Source organism: Mirounga angustirostris, unplaced genomic scaffold (genome assembly GCF_029215605.1).
Source record: "Mirounga angustirostris isolate CCGP_5_RB_7025 unplaced genomic scaffold, mMirAng1.0.hap1 SCAF_5, whole genome shotgun sequence".
NCBI classification, from domain to species: Eukaryota; Metazoa; Chordata; class Mammalia; order Carnivora; family Phocidae; genus Mirounga; species Mirounga angustirostris.
Window position 1 is genome coordinate 141339677 of NW_026991713.1, and position 12908 is coordinate 141352584.

The following is a 12908-nucleotide window of genomic DNA, read 5'->3' on the forward strand; positions in this document are numbered from 1 at the left end:
GCCCGCCCGCCCCCCGCACCGCCTCCTGCCCAGGGGCCCCCCAGCCCCTGCCCGGCTCCCTTGCAGACTCGTGCGCCTCCCGCTCAGGCTGGCGGCACCGTGGCGGTGTGTGGGCGTCCCTGGCATGTGGACAGGCAGCTTGCTGCTGCCGCCCTGCCCTGCCAGTTGGAGTCGTGACCCCAGCTTCCCCAGCCCCACGGAGGCGGGTGGGAGGGGGCGCTGCTTCACGGCCTCCAACCCTGGGGCTGTCCGGGGAGGGGGGAGGGGGGAGGGCAGGGCACCCAGGCTGGGAGGGGACAACGGAGCAGCAGCGGGAGAGCTGCCGGGAAGATCTTTACTGAATGCACAGCCTGCCTTTTCTCAGGGGGCACCCCTGACGGAGGGAGATTCTGGATGACCTAGTTTGGGAGGGTGGGGGTGTGAGGACAAGAACAAGGCCGGACCTTGGGTGGCTGACCCTTTCGTCCAGTCCTGACACAGTTTTGGGGGGGCTGGCAGGGTCATAGGAGCCCTGGTTTTGATGGTCTTGGTGCGGGAGCAAGCTCAGGGTGGATGCCCCTGCCACCTTGCCCCCAGGGCTCTCCCTGGGAACCGGAACCAGCAGTTCCAGCGTCCATCTCCGCAGAGGGGGTGGGGCCGGAGCAGTCCAGCCCCTCCCTGGACAAGGGCCTCAAATACCCTCCTGGGCCCTGGCGCCACAGCTGCTGTGGCCAAACTCGGGGAGCCGGTCTTGTGCCACAGACACACCCCCAGCCTGGATCTCCAACCTCAGTCCTGAGCCTCAGATACCGCCCCATCCACATCCCAGGTGAGTCCGGGGACTGGGCTGACCAGGGGCCTGGATGGGGATGGGGTCCCTCTATTTGGGCCTCAGTTTCCCCAAGGAGTAGAATGGCCACGGTAAGCCTAGTGCACCATTGGGGAGACGAGGAGACACAGGGAAGGATGCGCCTTGGACCTCCCAATCAAAGGTCCCTGCCCGGCCCCTGGGGCTGGGACGGAGAGGGGTGGCTCGCTGTGTCTGACGCCAGGTCCGCGCTCAGGAGCGTGTCTGTCATTCCCAGCCCGCCCGCTCTGCGCCATGGGTGGGCCCCGGGTCCTGCTGGCCGCGCTATGGGTCCTGGGGGCCGCCGGAGCCGCGGCGCTGCGCATCGGCGCCTTCAACATCCAGAGCTTTGGCGACAGTAAAGTGTTGGACCCGGCCTGCGGCGGCGTCATTGCGCAAGTAAGGCCGGGGACCGGGGGCGGGGCCGCAGCTGGGCTTCCCGGGTGAATCCGCCGCGCGCGTGACCCCGCACCTGCCGGCCCCTCCCCCAGATCTTGGCTGGCTATGACATCTCGCTGGTGCAGGAGGTTCGAGACCCGGACCTGAGCGCCGTGTCCGCGCTCATGGAGCAGATCAACAGGTGCGGGGAGGGGGCGTGGGACAGGGCCCAGCGTTCGGAATCCAGGCCCGGATCGCGGGGCTTGGTCCCGTGCCTTGACCCCGGGCCTGGCCGGTGTCTCCGCAGCTTGTCCAGGCACGAGTACAGCTTCGTGAGCAGCGAGCCCCTGGGTCGGGACCAGTACAAGGAAATGTACCTGTTCGTCTATAGGTGAGGGGCGGGGCCGCGGGGCTCGGGCGCGCGGGGCGGGATGGGGCCTGCTCAGCGCGCCCGCCCGCTTCCTTCCCTCAGGAAGGACGCGGTGTCGGTCGTGGACACGTACCAGTACCCGGACCCGGAGGACGCTTTCAGCCGTGAACCTTTCGTGGTCAAGTTCTCGGCCCCCCGCTCGGGTGAGGCACCCCCCCTCCCGCGGGCCCCACCCCCTCGCCCCCGCCGCCCCCGGCCCCGCCTCTGACCCGCGCCTCCCGCAGCTGCCGGGGAGTTCGTGCTCATCCCGCTGCACGCGGCGCCGCACCAGGCCGTGGCGGAGATCGACGCTCTCTACGACGTGTACCTGGACGTGATCGACAAGTGGGGCACGGACGTAAGCCCCGCCCCCGCCCCGGGGACCTGTGCGCTCGTGCCGGGGGGGGGGGGGCTTCGCGCGGTGCTCGCGCATGCGGGGTGTGGTGTGTGTGTGTGTGTGTGTGTGTGTGTGTGTGGTGCGCGCGGGCTCAGCCCCGGCTCCGCGGCCCCCGCAGGACTTGCTGTTCCTGGGCGACTTCAACGCCGACTGCAACTACGTGCGGGAGCGCGACTGGCCGTCCGTCCGCCTGCGCAGCAGCGAGGTCTTCAAGTGGCTCATCCCCGACAGCGCCGACACCACCGTGGGCAACTCGGACTGCGCCTACGACCGCATCGTGGCGTGCGGCGCCCACCTGCGCAGGAACCTCAAGCCCCAGTCTGCCGCCGTGCACAACTTCCAGGAGGAGTTCGGCCTGGACCAGGCTCAGGCGAGTGCGCGAGCGCGGGGCAGGGCGCCCCGCTTCTGAACACAGCGCCCTTAGCGGCTCGGTTCTGGCTGAAAGGATCGTCTGGGATGGCAGAAGATGCCCTTGGTCTCTTCTCGCGTGGGGTCTCCAGTCCGGGCCCCAGCCCACCTGCAGGCTGCACGGTGGGCTCCATCCCTGGCCGGCGTGGGGGTGCAGGGGTGGGGGGGTGGTTGTTTTCCCAGGTGGGGCCCGAGGGAGTACAGGCTGCCCAGCGGGCCGCTCAGGCTCCACCTCCTCTCCCTCCAGGCCCTCGCCATCAGCGACCATTTTCCTGTGGAGGTGACCCTGAAGTCGCACTGAAAACCCTCATGGCCAGGAGAACAGCCCTACAGGGTTCCTTCTGGGGGGCTGGCTAGCCCCCAGCAAGCCGCAGGGCAGGGTCGGCTGGACAAGCGGCTACAAAACATCACAGGACCACCCAGTCTGTTTGCCCATCTGTGAAATGGGCTACTCTACCTACCTCATAGGGTTGTGAGGAGCAGCCTGCAGAGCGCTGGGCACACGGCTGCACTCAATAAACACGAGCGAGCGCTCAGCCAGGACCACGCTGGTCGGCTTCAAGGCCTCTGTGTCCTTTCTTAGGACTCAACCCGTCTGAGGCCCAAACTTTGGTCCTGCAGCCCAGTGGGTCCCGGGTCCCCACCCCCTAGGGGACAGGGATGGCCCGGCCTGCCCATTCACTCCCTGCTCAGGACGGATGCCCTCCAGACCAGGCTGGCTCCAGAACGCTGCTCCCATGCTTGCTAGGGGAAGCTTGTCTCTTTCTTTATGCAAACTATACATGCTTCCAAGAACCCGTGCTGAGTGCAGTTGGGGTAAACACACCTTCGGTGTTGACACGCAAGGCCAACCTCCTGGTCCCTGATGTCCCTCCTGCCCCCCGATTCTTGGGTCCTGCAGACCTCGCAGACACTTGTGTGTATGAGGGGTCCTGTCCTGCCCAGCAATGCAGGGGGCAGGCAGTCTGGAGCGCCCCCCCCGTCCGTGGGCCACCTTGGGACATCTGGGGAGCCCTTCAGTGGTGAGCAGGCTGGACTCCTCACACAGCCCAGGCAGGTGGGACCCACACACCCCATGTACATACATAGCTCCTTCCATGGGGCCACCCTGGGTCGGCTCCTTCTCAGGAGCCCTGGGCTGGGCAGGGGCTTGTCAGGGAGAACTGCAGCCTGTGTCTCGGGGAAGCCTGTCACCCGAGGACTGGGAATGTGCAGAACTGGGGTATAGGGGCCCAGTAAGGTTTCTGGTTTTGGAAACAACTCCACTTGGGTCTGGGAAGTGGCCTGAACCGTATGGAGGAAAAACCTTTGTTTCAAGAGTCTGGACGAGTTTTCTGGTGTAATCTTTCCAAAGTAAGACCAGGGCTCCTGCAGCACAGACCCACCAGTACTGCCTCCTGCGCCCCTTGCCAAGCCCCCGCCCCAGTCTCTGGACCATTGCGCTCCCTCTGTCTCAGTGGGCGGATGTGGTGGCCAAAGAGCTTTCCTCTGGGGGGGTCCTGTGTGGGTCACTGGCCCCCAGCAGTCAGGCAGCTGGGTAGCTAGGGATGGGACCACACCAGGACTTTGTTCCCACTTCTGCTCTGGCAAAGGGGACGCTCAGCGGCGGCTCTCACTGAGGTCCAGTACGGCCTGGCCCACCTGCCAGCCGAAGAGGTGCTCATGGGGGTCGGTGGGCCCTTGGGACACTGGCTCCAGGGAACAGGGCTTTCTAAGGAGATCAGCAAAATGAAGAGCTACAAGTACTTTTACACTGGAAAATAGCTTGTTTAAAACCCCTCGGAATCAGAGGGCCCCCGGAGGGGTGCATCCGGCTCCAAGCCCCATGGAGGTGGCCCAGTCCTTAGCCTTTCTTCTGTTTGAGCTTTTCTAAGTATGCATGCAGAGACTTCTGGATGGAGTCTTTGCAGATGAAGCGGACAAAGTTCTGGATGTCCGCGTCGCGCTCTGTGAGCAGGCGGTCAGCTGTGGGCTTGCGCATCAGGGTCTTGGTCAGCTGTCGGGCGTGGTCTACAGAAAAGGGCCCGAGTGTGAAAACCCATTCCGACACCGTGGCATCACTCCCAACCTTTCCAAGAGAGTTCCAGCAGAAACTCTGGTAGGAAACTTAGGACATACAAGTAAACAAGCAAAATGAAAACCAGCCCTTCCCCGCTGCCTACCCAGAAGCAGAGAGGGTGACACTGTGAAAACTGCCTATTACCCTGTCCCTCTCATTCCCCAATATTACGGGGGGTACTTTCCACATCACTAAGTACTCGTTCACAGCACAGTTAGGTCAGCGAACCTGGCCCCCCCATGGCCTAGGAGCTAAGAATGGTTTTTACACTGTCATGGAGTTGAAAAAAGGACGTTCTGTGACCCGTGAAAATTATATGCAATTTAAGTATCAGCACCGACACGCTCACTGGGTCACAAACTCTCTGGCTGCCCTTGTGCTCCAGCACCACCGTGTGGCTGAGACCAAGTGACCCACAAGGCCGACCATCTCCCTGGCTCTTGAGAGACAGTCTGCTGATCGCTGGTCTCCCATCAGAACCAGCCCAATTTCTATAAACAGACAATAGTCTGTGCAGTGGGTTGGGAGTGGACCTAATCACAGCCCTAGAATCTGTGCATGTGGCCTTATTTGGAAAAGGGTTTCTGCGGATGAAGTTAGGATGAGATCATCTTGGATTTAGGGTGGGCCCCAAATCCAACAACGAGTGCCCTGACCAGAGAAAGGAAGAGGGGAACCTGGAGACACAGACACGCAGGGAGGCCACGTGGAGGGAAAGCAGACTGGCGCGATGCATCTACAGGCCAAGGAGCGTCTGGAGCCGCCAGAGGCTGGATGAGGCAGGAAGGAACCTCCCCTAGAGCCTCTGGGGAGAGCACGGCTCTGCCCAAACCTTGATTTTGGACTCCTGGCCTGCAGACTTGGAGAGAATGCATTTTTGTGGTTTTAAGGACCATACCTCCCCCTCCCCCCGCCATGTGGTAATTTGTTGCAGTGGCCCCAGGACTAAGTCAGTCTGCTGTTACAAACGGCACATTCCTGATGTGCACACAGCCCCCTCCCAGGAGAACCCCGTGCTCTCACCAGGAGCATCAGGCTGTGGGGGGTCCTGGCTGCCGGTCCTGGCCCCTCCCCATGCTCCTCACCTGGAATGTCCAGCCACTGGGCCATCACCGACCGCGCCGTGCTCTGCACCTGGTCTTCGGGCACAACCTGGTCCACCACGCCCACCCGGAGGGCCTCTGCCGGCGGGAAGAGCAAGCCCAGCTGCAGGGCGCGCTCCGCGCTGCGGTGCCCGATTGTGTTCACCAGCGTGTCTTTGAACCTGGAACACATGCACTTGTTGGGGGCTCCCAGGTGGACGGGCTTGGGCCAGGGCGAGGTGAGTGGGGGTGCAGCCCCGAGCCTTACCAGAAGGGGGCGACAATGCCCAGCAGGGTCTCGTTCAGCCCTATGGCGTACTTGGGGTTGTTCGCCAGGACCCGGTAGTCACAGGTGAGGGACAACAGGCAGCCTCCGGCTGGGCTGATGCCCTGCAGGGGAAGAGACAGCACATGGCTTTGCGTGCTGCCGTGGGCGGGCTGGGGGGGCGGTTCCTGACTGTATTCCAGACAGCCAGGTCCCAAGGAAGAGCGCCCCCTCCCTGTCCCCATGGTGCTGCACCCACACTGGCTGGGCTGGGTGTGCACAATGGGGACTCGGGCTTGGCTCTGCCCGGAACCCTTCTGACGGGGTCGCAAGCCGCCTTTCTTTTCAGTTTTTGCCGGGATGCTAAAACGCTAAGTAGTTAGCCGAAGTGCCCCCCAGGACCCATCTGCATCCCCAGCAGGACGTCCCAGGAACCCCAGACTCACACTGCCCTCACCTCATACACCCCACGGCCTCAGAGGCGGCCTGTGGAGTCTCCCTGACTCTCGCCAGCCTCCTGTCTCCTGGTTCAGACCCTCTGGCACCTCACTGGGGGGCCCCCGCCATGTTGTCAGGCACACGGCTTCCTGAGCCTTAGCAGACCCTGCCTCCCCAGGCCAGGCCAAAGCAAGGTTTCCAGGGGTGAATCTGACCCCCTCCTTGTGCCCCCTCCCCATGCAGCCCTCTTCCTGGGCCCTGCCCCCACCCTTGTCACCTGGTCATACTGACCTCTGCACCTCTGAGGGCCTCCCCCACCCTTCCCGAGGGCAGGGCCCTGTCTGCCCCCGCCCTCCCCCCCCCCCCCCCCCCCCCCCCGCAGTGAGCCAGCGGGGCTGGGCTGAGGCGCGGGGGCACTCACGTTGATAGCAGCAATCACCACCAGGCTGGACAGGTAGAACCGAAGCCACATTTCCTGCACCGCCTTCCAGTACTCCGCGTAGTGCTCGGGGTCCCTCCCACACATCTCCGTCAGGTCCAGGCCGGCGGAGAAGATCCCGGGGCAGTCCTGGGGGGCGAAGGAGCCAGGTGCCCTGTCAGAGTCCGTCCCTGGCCAGCCAGAGGTCCCGGGGGATGCTCCAGAGGCGATGGGGAGCCGGAGCTGGGGCTTCGGGGCACACGTTCTGCTCTCGCCCCAAGGTCAAGCCAGCTGCAGACGGCCAGGCCAGGCCAGGAGGTGCTGCTGTCAGAACACAGCAAGGCAAGGAGGGGGCCGCGATGAGCCGAGAAGCCAGACCCCTGCCCTGGGGAGTGGCTGAGAAGGCGTGTGTCCTGCAGATGCCCCAGGTCGTGACACAGCCACCAGAGGGGAGAGGAAAGCAAACACAGGCAAGCAGCGACAGCTGGGACAGAGGATGGCTTTCCAGCCAAGAACTGCTGGCCCAGACGGCAGACCGGGGTGGGGGTGGGGGGGCAGTAGAGTGACCGAGTGGCCGTCATGGGAAAAGCCTACACGTGGGGCTCCTGAGTGGTGTCACGATGTCCCTAAGCAAACGAGAATGAGACTCCCGTGGCCGGAGCATGCCCGGGGCTGGGATGCTGGGGGCTGGCATGCCCTGTTACCCACGAACCAGGGTCAACAGCCGCATATCTCTGCGCAGTGAGGGGACGTGTGGAGTATGGGTGACGTCCCCACATCCTTCTATCAAACGACAGGAGCAGGTTGCGTGCAGGGTGCAGGACGCGGTTCCTCGGGGCCCCCCGTGTAGCTGCGCGTGCGCCACCCCTGGAGGCTGACCTCTCGTGTCCCCGCCCGTGTCCCACCGCGGCCTCGGAAGGCCACACAGGTGCGGCTGCCTCTCATGGACGCCCCTGAGCTGCGGCAGGGATGGCCGAGCTCCTCCTGCTCTGAGCATATCCAGCATTTCTGCCTTTTTCCTGATCCTTCCCCGCCCGCTGGGGACCCCTCCCCCTGCACCCCACCCCCAGCCTGTCCGCACAGAGGCTTGCCCACAGTCCTAGCGCTTGAGGAAAGCAAAGGCAAAGAACGCTGTGACAGAAGCCGCTGTCATCCTAGCGGGGGAAGTGCTCCGCACCGACTAGAAAGAGGGAAATTTCTGCGATTCAGCAACAGGTCTGGAGGGAGCCAAGCAGTGTCTTGGAAAAAGACACAGACCCGCCTTTACCCCTCCCCCCCGCCGGAACCTACGAATGTGACTGTCTTTGGAAACAGGGTCTTTGCCGATGTAATCAACAGGAGATCACAGGAGAGCAGGGCCTCCTTCTAAGGAGGGGGACATTTGGACACACAGACACGGGGTGGAAGAGGCGGGAGTAGAGGAGGGCCAGGACCCTCCGGAGTGGAGGAAGCAAAGAGGGAGCTCCAGGAGAGAATGCCCCGCTGGTGCTGTGAGCCCTGTTTGTGGCCCTGTGCTGTGTCCCCACATCACCCCAACGTCACGCCGCCCACCGTCATCTGCTGCGGGCCCGCTGGGCAGGCCTCTCTGCTCTGGACACGGCAGGCACTCAGCCAAGACCACAGTGCAGGCCCGTTTATGGGGAGATGACGCAGACCCGGGGAGAATGTGGGCTTCCGAGGGACGGAGGCTGACGGCGCCACTCGCAAGCCAGGGAGGCAGAGGGGCCTTTTCTTCGTTGCTGAGGGATGGAAGTTCATCCTTGCGGCTCTCTTGGTTTCAGCGCACAAGAGAGAAAAGGTCACGCTCCAAAACAACATCCTAAATGGAGCATTTTCAGAAATTATCTGGAGCACAAAGTTCCCAGGCAGTTGCAACCCGTCCAGCCAGGTCAGCGGTAACTGTCACAAGCACCCACACCCAGGAGCATCCTACCCTCGGAGCTGCACCGAAGAACCCTCTCCACAGGGCGAGGTTCTGCTCTGCAAAGCCCAGCCCCCCAGCACCCACTGGCCGTGTGCATCGGGCCCGCCCGACAGCCCCACACAGCTCAGAGCTGTGACAACACTGGGCCACACCCAGGACGACCCAAGGGTTTAAGGAAAGCAGGTGCATGCCCAGTGGGTGTTCCGAACCTTGTCTGCAAGAAGCTGGGACCATCTGCCTTTGATAATGGCAGAACTGAGACCTTCTCACTGGTCTCTGTAATATGGAGGCACGTCTATCGGGGGACACGCATGTGACAGGCAGACGGCGCCGGAGTTTGGACTTTGAACTCGGGGAGCTAACGAGTACCCACCGACGTGATGATGATGCCATGGAAGGTCTTGTCGTTCTCCAGTTTCTCCAGGCTGATGAGTAGCTCGGTCAGAAACTCTAGGCTGAGGCTATTCACTGGGGGGTTCCTCATCTTCACCACAGCGACCCCTAGTGCGAACAAGAAGAGGGGAGGGCTCACAGCCAGTCCGGGGAAAGCACACCCAGCCAGCCTGCACCCTCAGCCCGGCCACGGCCAGCGACACGGTTCTTGTGTTTTCAGAGCAGGTGAGACCCTGGCTGGACGTAAATTCACCATTTAAAAGTGGACAGTTCGGGACTGTTAGGTACCCACAGTGTCGCACAACCACCATGATCTAGTTGCAGAGCATGTCTATCCAAAAGAGGGCCCTGTGCCCATCAGCAGTCACCACCCCTCTCCGGCCCCTGGCAAGCGATCGTCTACTTTCCATCTCTATGGACTTGTCTACGCTGGACATTTCACATGAAAGGAAGCATCCAATCTGCGACCTTTCCTGTGGCTTCTTTCACCGAGCCCCGTGTTCTCAAGGCTGAGCCGAGCTGCAGTGTGGGGACCACGTTCTGTGCACCCATGCACGTGCTGGGGGACACCTGGGTTGGTTCCACCTTTTGGCTCTTGTGAATCACGCTGCTGTGAACATTTGTGCACAAAGTTTTGTTGATCTTTTTCTCCCAGATGCAAGTGCTCCGTCCCCAGGGGATGAGGAAATGGCCTCCGTTTCTTGAGGAGTGAGTGAGCAAACTCTAAGACCAGATGTGCAAGGAGGAACTCCCTTTGGGTGCTCTGGTTCACGCTTGTTTAAGGACAGAGGCTACAAACATCGGCGGCCTGAGGTTCTCCAACTCTCCCTGGTGTGCTCATGAGTCCTGCCAGCGCCCGGGGCAGGGCGGCTGGGGCCACGGGTGCTCACTGCCTGCCTGAGGACAGACCCCAAGGGCTGCAGAAATGCCTCCGTTCACATTTCTCTGGTCAGGACCTTACAAATCTCCGGATGGTCAACACAATTCTCTAGGGGTGACAACTAAGTCCTGAAGGCAAATGGGCTCTTTGGAGACCTCTGATTTCCAAGAAAGAAGTACTTATTAACTGGCTAGCGGCAGTTTGTGTGCACAACAAACGTTTTCCAGAAGCAAGCTTCTGAAGTTGGTTCAGACTCAAGTTTCTGAGGCTGACTGGATTTTTTTTTTTGAGAGTGTGCAGGAGTGTGCGTGGGTGGGGAGCTGGGGGGGCGAGGAGGTGTAGGGATTCAAGCACCCAGAGAGGCAAAATCTGACTTGTCTGTGCCTCCCTGGATGAGACTAACTGAAAAGCAGAGGAGTGCCTGGAACGCTGGGCCTCCTTCGAAGTTTCCTGGCTGAACGCGGGCGGATTCTTACTGTGGCTCAAGGTTCTCATCCAGGGAGTCAGGGTTTCAAACACAGGCACCTGCAGTGATCACATACTGCACGAACTCCTTGCCGTGCACGGCCGTCCCGAGCCCCACGGCTCCTGTCACGTGCTGCCCCACAGATGACCGTCCTGATTGTTAAAACTACGCCTTCCTTCTTGTTTTGCTCTTGCACGTGGTGTATCGATAAAACACAGTAACAGTGGAGACACAGCTTGGCCCGAGTCCTTTCACCACTACAGCGTCTGGCCCCTTGCCCTCTGCTTTCTCCTGCTTTGGTATCTGGAGTCATCTTTTCATTCGCCATCTCAGGGTTTGCTGGACAAGCCCGACAGGGAGGGGCAGCGGGAGAGACTCCATGCCCAGCAGGGAGCCCAGCGTGGAGCCTGAGTCAGGGCTCGATCCCAGGACTCTGAGATCACGACTGGTGCTGAAATCAAGGAGTTGGGCGCTTAACCTGCGAGGGACCAGGCATCCCGAGGCTGACTGGATTTTTACAGGCCTGGTCCAGCAGAATCGAGGGCACTGAGGGAAAGGTCAGTAGGCCAAAGATGAACATAAGTTAAGGAAGAGGACTTTGGGTGACCCTGATGTCACAGGGGAAACAGCCCCATCCCTGACCGGGGGCAGGTTGACTCAGCTGTCTGGGGCAGGGAGGGAGGCTGAGGCTGCAACCTGGCGTCCCACACACAGCAGGAGGCCTCTGTCAAAAGGCTGAGGCCTAAAGCTAGGCCACCAGACAGCATGCCCTAAAACCTGGACGCCAGCCCATCTCTGATGACAAGCCTTCTCATGCCTCAGCTCGGGAGCTCTCTCAGGTAGAGGAAACATAGGTTTCTGTTTTGACAGTTCTTTTTCCACCTTTTCTGTCCCCTTTGCAGAGTTTTAAGAGCTGCTCTGATGGGAACTGGGGGGAGGGGGGGTGCTAGCAATGATCACACTGTGGCTCCTGGCTTTAATTAGTAAAATATCTTCTAAGTTCTGTGCCATGCTGGAGTATTAAAAAAAGGAAAAGAAAAAAAAAATTTATTCCAAAATACTTCCAAGTATTTTCAACTTCCTTTTTTTTTTTCTTCTTAGATTTTATTTACTTGATACACAGAGAGAGTGCACAAGCTGGGGGCAGAGGGAGAGGGAGAAGCAGACTCCTGGCTGAGCAGGGAGCCCGATGTGGGGCTGGATCCCAGGACGCTGGGATCATGACCTGAGCTGAAGGCAGACGCTTAACTGACTGAGCCCCCCAGGCGCCCTTCAGCTTCCAATAGTTTAGATAAAGGGGCATACCCCTCAAACTTTACAAACCCAAACCTTTGAACCTTCACAATGAATTGGGGTAGGGGCGCCTGCGGGGCTCAATCGGTTGAGCGTAGGACTCTTGGTTTCGCTCAGGTCATGGTCTGGAAGTCGTGGGATCCAGCTCTGCGGGGAGTCGGCTTGGGACTCTCTCCCCCTCTGCCCACCCCCCACCCCCCACCCCCGCCCATGCGCACGCTCTCTCAAACGAATGGATAAAAACTGGGTTAAAACCGCACTTAAATCACCTGGACTGAGGACCCTTAAGCTTTGAATCCAACAGGTATGGTCTTCAATACCGGGCTTTGCCTGTGGGCGTCCAGAGGCTCCCGGGAGCCGGAGACGAGAGTCCGGGCACTGCGCGGCACCGCGAGACCGCGCCCTCCCCAACCTGCACGGCTGCACGGCGGGAAACCGCGGGAGGCTGCCCAGCGCTGGTCCGGGCCTGCGGCCCCGGGCGCGCTTACCTGCCGCCGGGTCCGGCTCCACCAGCACCCGCGGGCTCCTGAAGCACCGCACGCCGTCCCCGCCGCCGGCCGGCGGCCCTGTCCGCCCGGGGGCCGCGCGGAGGCCCCGGGCCCCTGCGAACGACAGCACGAGGCCTGTTAGCCTCGCCCACCCGCCGGCCGCGGCCCCCGAACCCACCCCGCCCCGCGAGTCACGCACAGGGTCGAAGAAGGGCACGCGTCAGGACGCGCATTCCCACCGCCAGCGCCATCTTGACGCCCCGGTCAGGGTCGCGGCCGGCCCAGGCCCAGGCCCCGCCCCGCGGCCCGCTCCTCCCAGAGGCCCTGCTCCGGCAGCCCCGCCCCACTTGGCTCGCAGGGTGTCAAGGCCGCGGGGCACGGCTGAGGCCAAGGTCGCGTGTGGGCCGCTGCACGGGGCAGGCGCTTCCCCACCGCCTCGCCAGCGAACCCCGTGCGCCGCCCGCAGGCGGCGGCGCGATGGCAAGTTAGCCCGCTTCCCCTGCCGTCCACCGGCCAAAGCTAAGCTCGAGTCACTCGGGCAGGGCTGCTGAGGCCAGGGCTGGCTGCACCGAATCCCAGAGGGTTGCGAGTTCAGGCGGTGACAAGGGACTGGGGTGGAAGCTCCCGCTACCCTGGCATGTGAGCAGCAAAGGCAACCAGATGTCAGCAGGGCTGTCTCCCCAACTGCACCCGCAGAGGCTGCAGTATTAAGATGGGGGGCTACCGGCTGCCTCCCGTGTGAGCTCCGCCTCGGCCGCGGGCGCGGAGGAGCACCGGAATCAAG

At 62.0% G+C, this 12908-nt stretch overlaps 2 protein-coding genes across 5 annotated transcripts; one reads left to right on the forward strand and one right to left on the reverse strand.

Annotated features, from left to right (window-relative positions):
• The first annotated feature begins 93 nt into the window (after window positions 1-93).
• DNASE1L2 (deoxyribonuclease 1 like 2) lies at window positions 94-2994 on the forward strand. Of its 3 annotated transcripts, XM_054507447.2 has the most exons (8): window positions 94-808; window positions 1065-1225; window positions 1318-1406; window positions 1512-1595; window positions 1677-1777; window positions 1859-1971; window positions 2129-2380; window positions 2666-2989. In XM_054507447.2, the coding sequence occupies exons 1-8, from the start codon at window positions 553-555 to the stop codon at window positions 2717-2719; spliced, it is 1110 nt and encodes a 369-aa protein (XP_054363422.1). In that variant the 5' UTR covers window positions 94-552; the 3' UTR covers window positions 2720-2989. The 3 variants fall into 3 exon arrangements, 2 of the variants coding, with proteins under 2 accessions (XP_054363422.1, XP_064448433.1); XR_010411781.1 differs by having other exon boundaries at window positions 1318-1595; window positions 2129-2541; window positions 2666-2994; XM_064592363.1 differs by having other exon boundaries at window positions 1318-1595; window positions 2666-2991.
• A 1170-nt stretch (window positions 2995-4164) lies between these two features.
• Window positions 4165-12453, reverse strand: ECI1 (enoyl-CoA delta isomerase 1). Of its 2 annotated transcripts, none has more exons than XM_045874745.3 (7): window positions 12324-12453; window positions 12125-12238; window positions 8978-9105; window positions 6684-6830; window positions 5828-5949; window positions 5563-5741; window positions 4165-4428 (listed from the first exon to the last, which is right to left on the reverse strand). In XM_045874745.3, exons 1-7 carry the CDS (start codon window positions 12373-12375, stop codon window positions 4262-4264), a joined length of 909 nt encoding a protein of 302 aa, XP_045730701.1. In that variant the 5' UTR covers window positions 12376-12453; the 3' UTR covers window positions 4165-4261. The 2 variants fall into 2 exon arrangements, with proteins under 2 accessions (XP_045730701.1, XP_054363423.1); XM_054507448.2 differs by lacking the exon at window positions 4165-4428 and adding an exon at window positions 4452-5336 and having other exon boundaries at window positions 12324-12452.
• Between the last annotated feature and the right edge of the window lie 455 nt (window positions 12454-12908).

Coding starts and splice junctions, on each gene's coding strand:
- DNASE1L2 (XM_064592363.1), top strand. CDS start 553: ATGCCCCTGCCACCTTGCCCCCAGGGCTCTCCCTGGGAACCGGAACCA. Junction 1,596..1,676: donor ATGTACCTGTTCGTCTATAG/GTGAGGGGCGGG, acceptor TCCTTCCCTCAG/GAAGGACGCGGTGTCGGTCG. Junction 1,778..1,858: donor GTTCTCGGCCCCCCGCTCGG/GTGAGGCACCCC, acceptor CGCCTCCCGCAG/CTGCCGGGGAGTTCGTGCTC.
- ECI1 (XM_054507448.2), bottom strand. CDS start 12,375: ATGGCGCTGGCGGTGGGAATGCGCGTCCTGACGCGTGCCCTTCTTCGA. Junction 5,950..6,683: donor TGGTGATTGCTGCTATCAAC/GTGAGTGCCCCC, acceptor CTTCCCCTGCAG/GGCATCAGCCCAGCCGGAGG. Junction 5,337..5,562: donor CCAGTGGCTGGACATTCCAG/GTGAGGAGCATG, acceptor ATTCTCTCCAAG/TCTGCAGGCCAGGAGTCCAA.